Source organism: Mizuhopecten yessoensis, unplaced genomic scaffold, assembly GCF_002113885.1.
Source record: "Mizuhopecten yessoensis strain PY_sf001 unplaced genomic scaffold, ASM211388v2 scaffold4443, whole genome shotgun sequence".
Taxonomy (NCBI): Eukaryota; Metazoa; Mollusca; class Bivalvia; order Pectinida; family Pectinidae; genus Mizuhopecten; species Mizuhopecten yessoensis.
Genome location: NW_018405549.1, coordinates 61,021 through 74,325, shown reverse-complemented (window position 1 = coordinate 74,325; position 13,305 = coordinate 61,021). Strand labels below are relative to the sequence as shown.

At 41.5% G+C, this 13,305-nt stretch overlaps 1 protein-coding gene across 1 annotated transcript in view; it reads right to left on the bottom strand.

Annotated features, from left to right (window-relative positions):
• Positions 1-13: 13 nt before the first annotated feature.
• The window catches only part of LOC110449046 (NXPE family member 4-like), a 16,246-nt gene continuing 2,954 nt past the window's right edge, over positions 14-13,305 (bottom strand). The window contains exons 2-4 of the mRNA XM_021495618.1: positions 4,130-4,807; positions 2,866-2,915; positions 14-2,394 (exon numbers count right to left, since the gene is read on the bottom strand). Coding sequence (XP_021351293.1) covers positions 1,607-2,394; positions 2,866-2,915; positions 4,130-4,776 — 1,485 coding nt within the window. The 5' untranslated portion in view covers positions 4,777-4,807 and the 3' untranslated portion in view covers positions 14-1,606. The remainder of the gene's footprint in view (positions 2,395-2,865; positions 2,916-4,129; positions 4,808-13,305) is intronic.

Here is a 13,305-nt window from a genome sequence, read left to right as displayed (position 1 = left end):
TCCGGTGCCCACGTCTCACCGGCCGCCGTCGAAGAAGTATGGGGTTCTTGTTTCACCAATATAGTGTGCTTCCTGGATCCTGGATTATCACGGTCGAATATGTTATATCTCCTCTATGTCAGGTCCGAGAACAATGGTCAGAAATAGTCTAGCAGTCTAATTTACTATGCGAAAACTCTAAATATCAACCAAGAGCCCAATTGACAGGTACAAATATAATTTATTAAAGGAACAAGTTAAATAACAATGTGTCTTTACAGAGTACAGATCAGTATAATATTACAACACAAACAAGGCATCAACACAGGTCCTTGCACCAGACAATAACAAAGGTGATTGACAAATTGTACACAACTTTTCCCAAATTATACACTAATTGACTGTATTTCCTGTACCAATGTCCCACTAATCACCAGAGCCTAATATTCTAAGTCACCTAAATTATAATCTGATATGCAGACCAGCAAAAATACAAGATAGATTCAACTATTAAGATAATGTGTAATAATATGAAAATACAGCTAAATATAAGATGGCAGGGTGATGATTCAGTGCCTTGTATAATCAACACTTTGATACTAAATATTGAACATGGTCAAATACTTTGAATTGTAGAGGGAATGGCTTGACCACAAAGTCCATTTGTTTATACAAAGGTCAGCCAATTCCCAATAAATAGTACACATGTATACTTAACGTCCATCCATCGTTTATACATAGTGTTTGTACCAACCTCGATAATAATTTAAACTAATTAAGTTAATACATTTAGAGGCGTTTAGTATTAAAGATGAATCTCATGGTGCATTCTAGTATGTACATATTATCCTGGTCATTATGGTTTGTACTACCATATAAAAGAACTTTTACATTTTCTCTTAGAAGTGAATCTATATTATTTATTGATCTGGTAAGGTCAATCCTGTCATTATTATATAAAGGACATCTTAAAAAGTAGTGTATCTTGTCTTCATTTAAATAACCACATTGGCAAGTTGAATGTCTGCATTTAACTGACTGACTTTATTTCTTAATTGACACAATATTATGTTTAATTTTCTATTACCTCCACATTTAAAAATTTGAACACACATATCTTCAGCTGTAATAAAAGGTTCTGGAGTTGATTTCAGTTATTATTATTTTTAGTTTTTAGTTGGTTTAGGGATACAGAATTTAAGATAGAGGCATTATTATTGATCAATTGATAAGAAATATCATGAAAAAACTTCTGAGATAAAGGTTTATTCTAGTATGTTAGCAGGTATGAATGACCAGGTTTTTAACAAAGCGTAGACGAAGCGAATGGTCGATTTGATGTGCCATTGTGTACACCTGTAACCAAAAAGTGCACATACTTATAGCGTATCCGAATCAACGTTTTATTGATATTGATTATATTGCTACTTCTCGTACAAAATTTACACCATTGCGTACACAACCTTAACTCGTCATTTGCCTGATGGAAGTAACAGGGTACGTATCGAACTTTTCATCGGAACGTCACACATCAACACTTACGGGCTGTGATACATAATCTTTTTACAAATATGAAAGTGATATCTTCGCGCCAAAGTTTTTCTCAAATCTAAGCCAAAGCTGGGGATCAAGACGGACAGGCATAGGACATGAAGTTATGAACCATATCAGTAACAAGATCATCGTCAGGATGTATGTACTGGTTCTCCGTCCCTCCAGTTATATCCCACATATTCAGAAATGTTACCTTTTCTTGTAGATGCTGGAATTCCTCGAACCAGATCTGTTTATGAACACGCTGTAAATAGTCACTGGGTGCCACCGATTCCCGGTCAAGGATAGCGTGGGGTCCTTTTATATAAATACTCACTTCCGGCGATCGGCGCAACAGGCTTCGAGCGGAGTTGCTAATACCCCGAATGTGCTGCCTAAATACAAATGGGGGTATCCTGACGAAGTGTGCCCATATATGAATCAGAATTATGCTATTGTTGTGACTACCGACGTTGTTAAGTCTATTGGCAACGGACTGCATTGACTTTATCGTCAAATATTGAGAATTAAAGAATGGGTGTTCATGCGGAAACCATGACATGGAAACATTGTATGGACGATTGTGCCCGAATACAAAATGGACGTATGGCCCCAACGGAACTTCATTGGGATAAAACGATAACTTTAATATAACCCTTAGATACGCTACAAAGTTTCTCGTGTTCGAATCGCCAATAATCAGCAGATGTCTGCCTTTCAGACATTGCAGATAGGACCACTCAGTCCGTTTCAAACGACTACGACAATTTACAAAATTCCATTTTCTTTTGTAGTAAAATCCAGTCGGTACTGCCTCCGTCCATGTAGACGCTTTTGGAAGGTCGTGACAGGACATGACACTTCTTGACATTATCTCCGTTTCTGAAAGAAAAGAAAACCCCAATTAGACGGATTTGCATGTGGAAAAATGTAACTTCTGTCTACTTACTGCATTGCAAAATATGTCCATTCGATCATGGGAGAGCAAGATAGGAGGGAGTCTGGTTTTTAACATTTCATTTTTAAAACTGCCATTTGATACATACGTGCTTAAAGCATTTTGTAACTAATTAACCACGTAAAACTTCGTTATACTGCCATCAGTTGTCCATAGAAATGTTGACATTATAATAGGGATTGACACTATATTGATGGTGACAAAAAGAATAACTAAGTAAAGAAATGAAAATTTCGTAGTACCTTCGAATATCTTGGCAGTAGGAGAGATTGCAAATGGAAAGAGGGGCATTATATAGAGGGTTTAATGAATTGTAGACGTACGAAAAAATCAGAGGGATAATACAATTATCATCTGCTAGTTAAGAATAATTCTGAATTCATTTCTAACGTTACCTCCACCTATCTGGATTTTGACTGTATTTCTGAGCACCATGAATTGGTTTCTGAAACAAAAGGAAGAGTGAAAAATAAAAAGCGTCCCTTTAAAGATATGACGTCTTTGAAGTGTCATTATCGTGAGGTGGCGTTTAGGTTCTTTAAACGGACGTAACAGGGGCAAGGCACAGACTGACTCCCACCCCCTATATGCTTATATAGTGTCTCAAAATACAAGCATATAGGGGTTGGGGGCTTAGTCTGTGCCTTGCCTCTGTTGGAAGTAATAATTGAAATTTTCATATTTTTTTGAAATTATTTTAGGAGTTATCAAATTGGTATAAGGTGTGCCTTTGGTTCCTTAATATGATAATCATAATTACAAGATATAGACGAAATTATAGTTATGGCGAGACGATGCTTAAGGTGAAGGGTACCACTGCATCTGTTAGGATCGGGAAGATAAGTTCCATTCGGATTTTTTTTTTTAAATTGTTATACGACTGGGAATATTCCCCCCTTCTAAACAGAAGATGAAGCAACCGAAAAAAAAATCTGGCTTAGATCAGCTTTCCTTGTTAAGTTTTGCATAGACTTTGGGACGCGTTAATTGGACTCTCATTTTGATGTTGTGAAGTTGTGATTTCTGAATGGCAATATTTGTAAAACGTAATGCAGAGGTCCTGAGTTCGACCCCTGCTGTTTTAGTGTGTGTTTTTTTTTTAATTTCTATTTTCAAACATTCCAATTTGAACAAGTGTAAATCTGGAAAAGACATTGCAACGTGATTTTTTATGAAAGACATCTTTTGAGAAGGGTTTACATAAATATATCAAAATAGTGACAGTAGTCATATGATACTTGTCTTTAGTTAGTATCCGCTAACTAAAGGGTCTCTACCGGATTTATGAAAAAGACTATTTCTAAATAAATGCTGTTTGATAATCATGCTAATTAAAATAAGATTATTTTTTTTAATTTTCTTTTACAAAGAATGATAATATATATATAACTAATCGTTAAGTATGAAGATGGATTTCTTCCGTGATATTGATATTATGTCAAGCCCATTCGAACACAAGACTAAAATCCCAAAACGTCACAGTTAGGAATATGATATCTCAATAAAACACATATGCCTATGTTTTGGGTCAAAGTTCATGTAAAGATCCTGACATGAACTTCATTCAATGAAAACACTCTCAGCTGTTTAACCAAAACCTCGATAATTTATTCAATGTTTCAGGTATGAGAAGTTCTATTTAAAATGTTGTTAACCTACCTGGTTTTAGTAACGATGTATTGTGGTAGAAATGTCTTGATTCGTCCACTCACTGCCTTCCAATCTTCACAGCGGAGGGATTTAGGCTTGGCACAGAACCACGAATACCCGAAGTTTTGTGACGTCAGGTTGCACACGTCCGCTCCCATTCTCGGGATCGATACCGTACTACAAAGGGTTTTGTCCGTCTGTCCATGATACCGATCTATTTCATTACTAAAAAGTCCATACATTTCGTATAGGTTTCCATACTTGTTAATTGCAGACATGACGGAAGTGATTGCTTGCCGAGTCTGCGCAATGGACACAAACACGGTACCGTTTCCTTTCCAAGGCAATAGTAGTTTACCAACATACGTTCCATTCCCTATGTATGTAGTTGAACCGATCACATTCGCTTTCAAATTGTAATTTACCAGCCAGATTCGAAGTACATCACCGTCATTTTGAAGTCTTCGACCGTATTTGTCTCGGAGAATGACCTTGACCTTGAAACACTCCCCAACAGTATAATTCTGTTTAAAGTGCATCCTTCTTACCGAAGACATCTTTGGGTCTGGTATAGAGGACAGATTTATATCAATGATTCCATTGGTTGTATGTCTTCTCAGAGTTGAGTTCTTCTTATAAACAGGAAAGTGCGTCATCTTGCCCAAGTTGTAACTATAAGTTTGTGTACTGGAACAAAAATATAACAACAGTCAGTCTAACAGATATTTATTTTATCAAAGATCAAACCTTGATAAAACCTTTATAAGCGATGCAACACACATTTTTTTATAATATTTTATTTTTGATTGTCGATAGCATCGATAGCAAGAATGAGTAAAATATGGATTTAAATTCAATGAAACAATGTTCAATGCTGTGCTGATAACGGCCCACTTTGCTACTACTTGGTCGGCTTTTGCTCGGGGATATGACAGGATACATTGATTTTCAATTAGCTTATAGCATGATATTGCAGAACGGACCCAGCTAATAGTTGGCGTTGTATGTTTGTTTCTGCATGAGTAAATATATTTCTTTATGGTGAGGAAACACATATTCACACTTTCATTTTCAGGAGTGTCATCTATTCCGAATATAAAGAAAATACTTGACGATGGCAAATCTTTATTACAATTAGTTACAAATTGTTGTCTTAAAAATGACCATAACGCACTTGTTTGAGGACAATCGCAAAATAAATGCGTCAGCGTTTCTCTATTTACCGTACAAATATTACAAATTTGTGTTCCTGTAATGTTCATTTTCATTAGTCTAGAGTTTGTATAGAGTATTCCATGTATCAATTTAAATTGAAAAGTGTGTAGTGTTGTGTCATCTGTTATATTGAAGGGTAGTGTGAAGTACATCTTCCAACTGTCGTTTGTTATGTCTAATCCCATTTTCCCTTGCCATTTTTGCATAGATGAAATAGGGAGACTTGATATTGATTGACCAATACTGCATAACAATCTCTAGTTATCTTTTCTTTCCCTTTTAGTATTTGCATATATTTGTTTTCTGATACATCAATATTTTTCTTGGATGTTTTAATCACATTTTCCCATGAATTTTGGAATAGATGCTAGTAAGCCATAGTACTCAACGAAGTTAATTTGGATATCATATTGAAGTTTAAGTTGATTCACATCAATAAATTCACCCCTGTCATTAACTAAGTCTTGAATGAAGAAAATATTATTTTCTACCCACCTTTGATACAGTACATACTGATTGTTTATCTTAATTTTATTGTTCAACCATATTGGTGGTGATAGTATTTCTGACGGGGTTGTGGGTGGAGCACGCTCTATAGAAGCCCATATTTTAATAATATTACTCCAGAAAGGATTGAAGTGATCTGCTATGTTGTTTAGGCCCTCGCTATTCATGTACCAAATTGACTCACCACCAAATTTTTGAAGTTTATCAGAAATTAAAATTTTCCAAGGAGAACTGTTGTTGGGGTCTAGTAATTTTTGTTATCCATGTCATTTTTATCGCTTGGCAGTATGATTTCACATGAGTGAGTCTAAGGCCTCCATTCTCGTATGAGTTTACTTTCCCTTTAATCATGTCAATTTTCCCTGACCATAAAAAAAAATAAAAAATAGTTTTCGGAGGTTGTTAATGAACACATCAGAAAGGTCTGGAAGTACTGTAAAAATATGTGTGAATATTGGGAGTGCTAGTGTCTTGATCACCGTGACTTTCCCTATGTAACTAAGATTTCTAAAAACCCAGTCATTTAATAGTTTTTTAACAGATTCAATTTTTTCTTCAAAGTTTTGTAATGTTACATCCTCCTGGTTCAGATCGTATGTGATCCCAAGGAGCTTAAATTTCCCTCTGTGATTCCAAAAAAATATTCTTTTCTCTCAAGTATTCTACCTCACAACCCCTAGCCAAACTACATGTGGTTTTCCTAAATTTAATTTCAATCCAGAACATTCAGCAAAATAATCTAAAGTAAAAAATGTGTCCTTGAAAGATTGTTCATCATCTTCAAGACAGAGTGTCGAATCATCTGCATATTGACTTAGTAGGTATTCAGAGTGGTCAATATTAAGCCCTTTAGGTAGCAGTGTACAGTAGAAATGGCTTGACCCTAAATATAAAGGGAATGTCTCACATAATCATAGATAGTGAATTCAACCTGCACAACACACCTACATATATATACATATGTATAAACTACATTTTGATTTCATTTTGTTTAGAAGACTATTTTTTTTATTCAAAAACTGTTTTCCCCAGATTTGGGACCTGTGAAAACCATGGTTTTCACATAAAAAACACCAAAATATGCAAAATATCATGATTTTTAACCCAAAACTTGACACCCGCAAGTAGAATTGTTTTTCTTAAAACGTGTCTGAAATTAAATATCGCCTACTCGGTAACAGAAATACTCACGTTTTAGCATAGGTCATTTCGGTTGATTTTTCACAATATTTACACATGTGCTAAGTACAAAAAAAGACTACATGAAAACCTAGCTTTTGTTGTGTAGACACAGATTTGTAAATGCCCAAAACTGTATTCTCAAACCAAATTCGATTTTTTTTCTTTTTTTAAATTATGAAGCCCACATAGTCCACTTCATCATGTATATGCCAATTTTAGTGCTGATTTGTTTTTAAAATTTTGAAACATGTTATATTACAGGGGTTATTCATTGTATTAAAATGTCACCCATGGCCTAAGGAACTGCTTAGTAATTCCACAGATAAAATGAACAAATATGGGGAAAGAGGGTCCCCTTGTCGAACTCCTCTTTTAATGTCAAAACATCTTGATCCGTGACCATTATTATAAATACAACTTGTAATATTTTTGTAAAAAGTTTGTATCCACTCCACTGTCTAATAATAGGTCCAAATCCTTGAAACGTTAGAGCTTTTTGTATAAAATGCCATTCTAGAGAGTCAAATGCTTTTTCGAAATCTTATAGAATAAGTAGCCCTGGAATATCTTTTTCATTAGTCTTTTCAATAAGATCAAGAATAAGACGTGTACATTCACCTATATATCTACCTTTAATGAACCCTTTTTGAGTATCGCTGATTAAATTTTGTAAAACTGGTTTTATTCTACTTGCAATACTTGCTGCTGCAATTTTATAGTCCACATTTAAAAGAGATATTCGTCGCCAATTTTTCAAAAATAGTTTTGACTTTCCGTCTTTTGGGATACAATTAATTACGCCTTGTCTCTGAGAAATAGATAGTTGTCCTATTTATAATGCTTTGTTAAGAGAATTTATAAGAGGTTCATGTAAATCATTGAAGAAAATTTAATAAAATTCAGCTGTGAAACCATCTAGACCAGGTAATTTAAAGTTTCCCATATTTTTTAAAGAATTTAAACATTCCAATCTACTTAAAATGACATTCATCTTATCAGCTTGTTCTGTTGTTATTTTTTTGTTGTATGGGTTTTCTTCATTGAAAAATAATTCAGAATGTGCGTCATCAATGTTTGCAACACACATTTTTATATGATGCCAGAAACCGAATTTGTAGAACAAGAGTATGTCCAGTTTAGATAAAGAATATCATCCTGAAAGCCGAATGATGTTTTCAATTTGCAAAATATCACTTTTTTAAAGAAAAAAATGTTTTTGTTTTGTTTTGCAAATTAAATTGAGGTTTCTCTTGTGAAACCAATTTTTATTATAAATACTTACCACAGTCATTATAATGCATATTCCAACCTTACTTGGCTCTTTACATACGTAAATAAAGATCCTCCCATAGGGAACCCATGTAAAACCCACCAATCAGACGGCAGTATTCACGCACGTGATCAGACACGAAGCCATGCTTCCCACTTCATAATTCCAAAGCTCAAAAAAGTGAGAGCCAAGGAGACAAGAGGAGGCTGGGAGGGAACTTACCTAATGACTGTGGTAAGTATTTATAATAGAAATTGGTTTCACAAGAGAAACCTCAATTCTATTTCAAAATTCGTTACAACAGTCATTATAATGCGAATTCGACTTACCGCAGTGGTGTCTCCGTGGAGCGATGAAGGGTTCCAACAATAGGACCCACACCCCCGGAGGAAAAATTCAAAATACCTTTTCTTTTGTGACACAGAGCCTGATTACGACCAGCGTTCCGGATCACGCGGAGAAGACATAATGAAGGTTATGCAAAAGAAGAGGGAGGACAGCCAACGGATTGGGCAGCCACAAAAGGGCCCAAAGAATACAACCCGTCAGACTGTCCCGACAAAGATCGGAGATAGAACTCCGTAAACATAGAATGACCGCTCTAAACAGCAGCTGTCATGGCCTCAGCGTAAGAAGAACCATTAAACCGGGAACCTGGTTCTTAGCTAAAAAGGAGGGATCAGTGGTCACTGAGACCGAAGTATGGCCAGCCGAAAAACGAAGGCAAGAAGGAGATCTGCTGAAAGCATGAATCTCCCTTCTGCGGCGACCGGAAGAAAAGACTATCAAGAACACAGTCTTGAAAGTAAGAAACTTCCGATCCGTCGCCTGGAGGGGCTCGAATGGCGCCCTCAACAAGACATTTAACACAAGTGCTGAATTCCACCTAGGGACCAATTGCCGTGAACAAGGCTTCTCAATGTAGAAGCCCCTAATGAGAGCAGACAATGAAGCGTCCGAGCCCACAGACAATCTGATTAAAGTCATCTGTTACATGGCTCCGCCTGAACATCTGAATGTGCCGCGGTCAGGGTCACGTTCAGGTGACCTTAAGATCAACCAATAAGAGGCGCGCTGGCAAAAGTTTGCCAGCGAATCGGAATATCATGGTTGATAGATAAATAGCGAGGGGTATCAAACAGATTAGTTTTCCAAAAAAAATATGGTGGCGGGAACTGACGTTTCTACGACGCCAAGGAAAACGTACGCATTGGGTAATAATTGCTAAGGCAAAACCGCCATACAGTCTTTCTTCTCTAATAAAGCTTCGAATATCTTTTTCTGTTCGGGTTTCAGACAATCAATCTCAAATAACTTCAGAACTTTCGCATCATTCTCATCAATGTCCTCCATATTTGTTACAACTCCGAGCTCCCTTTTGAAAGAGGGTCTCTGATTGGTCAAAATTTAATGAGTATTTATTAATATAAAGGTCACCTGAACGTGACCCTGACCGCGGCACACTCAGATGTTCAGGCGTAGTACGAAGTTAACGATTTTAATCAGATTGAGCCCACAGACTTGCTACCATAGAAAGCCAGCACACTAGCAATGGCTGAACGATAGCCTGCAATAGTTCCCGGAGACAGACCTTTGTCCTGGAACAGGGACAAAAGAAAGTCGGCTACTACGGGAACAGAGGCAGAGACTGGATCAATCGACCGTCCGACACACCAATCACCGAAGGCGGACCATCGAGATTGGTAGACGGCGGAAGACGAAGGTCTAAGTGATCCTGCGATGCGAGTTGCAACTTCTCGAGAAAAGCCCATCTGAGTGAGCCTTCCCGAGATACTATCCAATCTTGAAGGTGGAGCCGTTCTGGTCCCGAGTAGAACTGCCGAGACCTCGGTTGAGACAGCAGATCCCACAGAGGTGGGATGCTGCGCGGGAAGTCCACCGAAACAGAGGAAACGAAGGTTGTCGAGGCCAGAGCGGTGCAATCAGCAACACAGTACAAGGGTGTAGAAGAATCTTCTCCAACACCCTGCCCACCAGATTGAAGGGAGGAAACGCATACGCGTACATTCCCGACCAGTCCTGGGATAGAGCATCCACCGCCATGGCCATAGGATCTGGAACCGGAGACACAAACGTAGGGAGTCGAAAGTTCAGGGCCGTGGCGAACAGATCCACATGGGGTCTGTCCCAAACCAGGCTAAGAGACCGGAACACCGAACGCTTGAGGGTCCATTCGGTGAGAACCGGGCTCCAAGACCGAGACAGAGTGTCGGCCAGAACAGTCAGACGACCTGGAAGGTGCCTCAGTGTGAGATCGAGACTGATCTCCTGACACAGCAACAGGACCTGGGTGGATAAAGCACACAGAGCCGGGGAACGGGTGCCCCCTGGCGCTGCAGATAAGCCACCACAGTGGAGTTGTCAGTCGCCAGACAAATGGCCTTGCCCTGCAGGGAGGGTCGAAGGCACCGAAGGGCCAACAGAACAGCACGCATTTCCAGAACATTGATCTATTCTGAAAGCTGTTCCCCCGACCACATCCCCGCCGACGTCTGACCGGAAAGGATTGCACCCCAACCGGTCATGGACGCGTCGGTGTAAAGGGTCATAGCAGGAGAAGCCCGAACCAGAGGAACACCTGCCAAGACATTGCTCTCGAGAGTCCACCAACGAGCTGATTCCTTCACCGACTTCGGTGAGGAATGTGCACATCCCACTGCCGAGACACCGGAGACCAAACTGACAGAAGGAACAGCTGGAGCGGACGGATGTGAAGCCGACCCAAGGGAACCACATCCGCCAGTGAATTCAGGTAACCGAGGAACCGAAGGGAACATCGCACGTGAATCCGCTCCACACCGACCGGAACGGAGACCAACAGAGAGGCCTTCTCGAACTTGGACGCTGGTGGAAGGACAAACTGAGGATCGGTTCTGAAACAAAATCCTGGGTGGGGAGAACCTCCGACTGAACCCTAGGCGGCACAGAACGCCCAGAACCGACCTCGTGCTCCGGGACAGGATAACTGGATCCACTTGGAGCAACAGGGAGTCGTCGAAGTAGATGTTTGCACTACCCCGAGACTGTGGAGGTGCCCCACTACTACCTGCAACAACTTGGTGAAAACCAAGGGGGCCGTAGTGAGGCCGAAGGGCATAGCGCGAAACTGGTAAACCTTCTGCTCGAAAGTGAACCTGAGGAACTTCCTGGCCGACCTCCTGACCGGGATGTGAAAGTAAGCATCCTTCAGATCGATGGACGTAGCCCACATCCCTGGACGCACTGACGCAATGATGCGCCGTGGCGTTTCCATCTGGAAGTGCGGGGAATCGACATACGTGTTGAACGTACTGAGGTCGATAATAGGCCACCTACTGGCAAGTCCGGAAGGAGCCAATCTAGCCCTTCCCAAACCACATCGGCGGAGCCTCCCGCGCCCAAGGGCGTGGAAGCGGCGACAGACAGTAGACAAGGAGTTACCAAGGGCAAGGAAGAGTCAGGAACCCTTCCTACCTCTGGAAAATTTGGCTTTGCCTCGACCCCTATGGGAACCCCTACCGTGGAAGGAAGATTTCCGACGTTCCACCGGAGCGGAAAAGCAGCCGTCTTTTCCTTCTTCCTCCTACGCCTGGAGGAGCCAGAAGCATGCCTCTTCCTGCTAGCGCCCTTGCCTGCAGACTTATGGCGTGCATCCTCAGACGCAAATGGGTCCAACCTCATCTCAGATTGCACTGAGGTAAGGACCCCGCCAAACAAATCGTCGCCAGTCAAGGGAGCCTCCAAAAGGGTAGCCCGATAGGAATCGCCGACTGGCGGTCCAGAAAGGACCGACAACCGGCGGGCAACAACAAGGTGTGAAATTGCAGCCGACAGTGAGGCCATCGCATCAAGATGTGCCTTGCAAATTGCCTGGCTGAGGCGCTCCATCAGTCCAACCTTGCTGGGGAGCTGCTCCACCGACTTGCAGCTCGCAGCCAGCAACGCAGAAGTAAACCAGTCTGCGTAGGACAGAACATGGAGAGCCAGCCTTAGGAGACGCTCCAACTTAGAGTGCTCCCTAGGCCCGATCACAACCTGGTCAACACAGCGTCCCGGCCACTTATCCAGATCCCTCTCAAGGAAAAGGGAATCAGGGGCCAAGACTGGGTCGTGGATGCGGTACGTATCTGCAGCTAAATATGCGATATCAGCAACCACGACATGTAAAGCAGAGAGGGAAAAAGGCTTGCGAGCCTTGCTCACCTTCTGCTTTAATAAAGCGTTGACCTGAGCGAGGGACGAAGCAACGCCTCGTCCCTCCACAAGAGACCTAGCAGAGGCCGAGGAGGCAGATGCTAGGGGAGGCAACATGCTCTGAAGGAGCGAAGTGCGCTCCGGGACGGCTGAATCCGAGGAAGGGAGCGGGCAAACCCCGCACCCCAGAAGCTTCATAACTTCTGCACGAAGAGTGCGAAACAATGCCTAAACCTCTGGAGGCACCGGATCAGCATCTCGGGGCGGGGATTGGGAAACATCGAAAGGGCCTTCCGAGTCCTACCCAGACGAATCCAAGGATTCCAAATCAGAGTCAGAAAACTCCTCGATTCTATCCTCATCTCGTGTCTCCGTAAAATTGGAGCAACCGGGAGAGCCCCGAAGAACGTCCCTCTCATCACTAGGAGCGGCACCCGCCGAATCCATCTCCATCAACGTCGACCTCCGAATGGGGGTGCGAGGAGGGGAGAGAGAACGTGACCTACCCGAAGGAACTATCGGGGCAAGCGAGAGTCAGTGAGAGACAGCAGGATCAAGAGACCATGTAACCTGCTGCAAGGTAGGAGTTGACGCAGGACAGCGGAAGTTACTGGTAGACTCGAACTCCAAAATAGGAGCTCGAGACAACACAGCACGCCCAGCAGCCCTAGCATCACGCGGTCTCTGCCTGACAGAACCGGCAGCAGAAGCTGTCCGGGAGCGCGATCGCTTACGCGAACGGCTCCGGCTCGGTGGCGGATGGAGGAGAGGGACCCGTCGCCGCAGGCAAGAAGAGGCGGAGGGAGGGGGGGGGGGG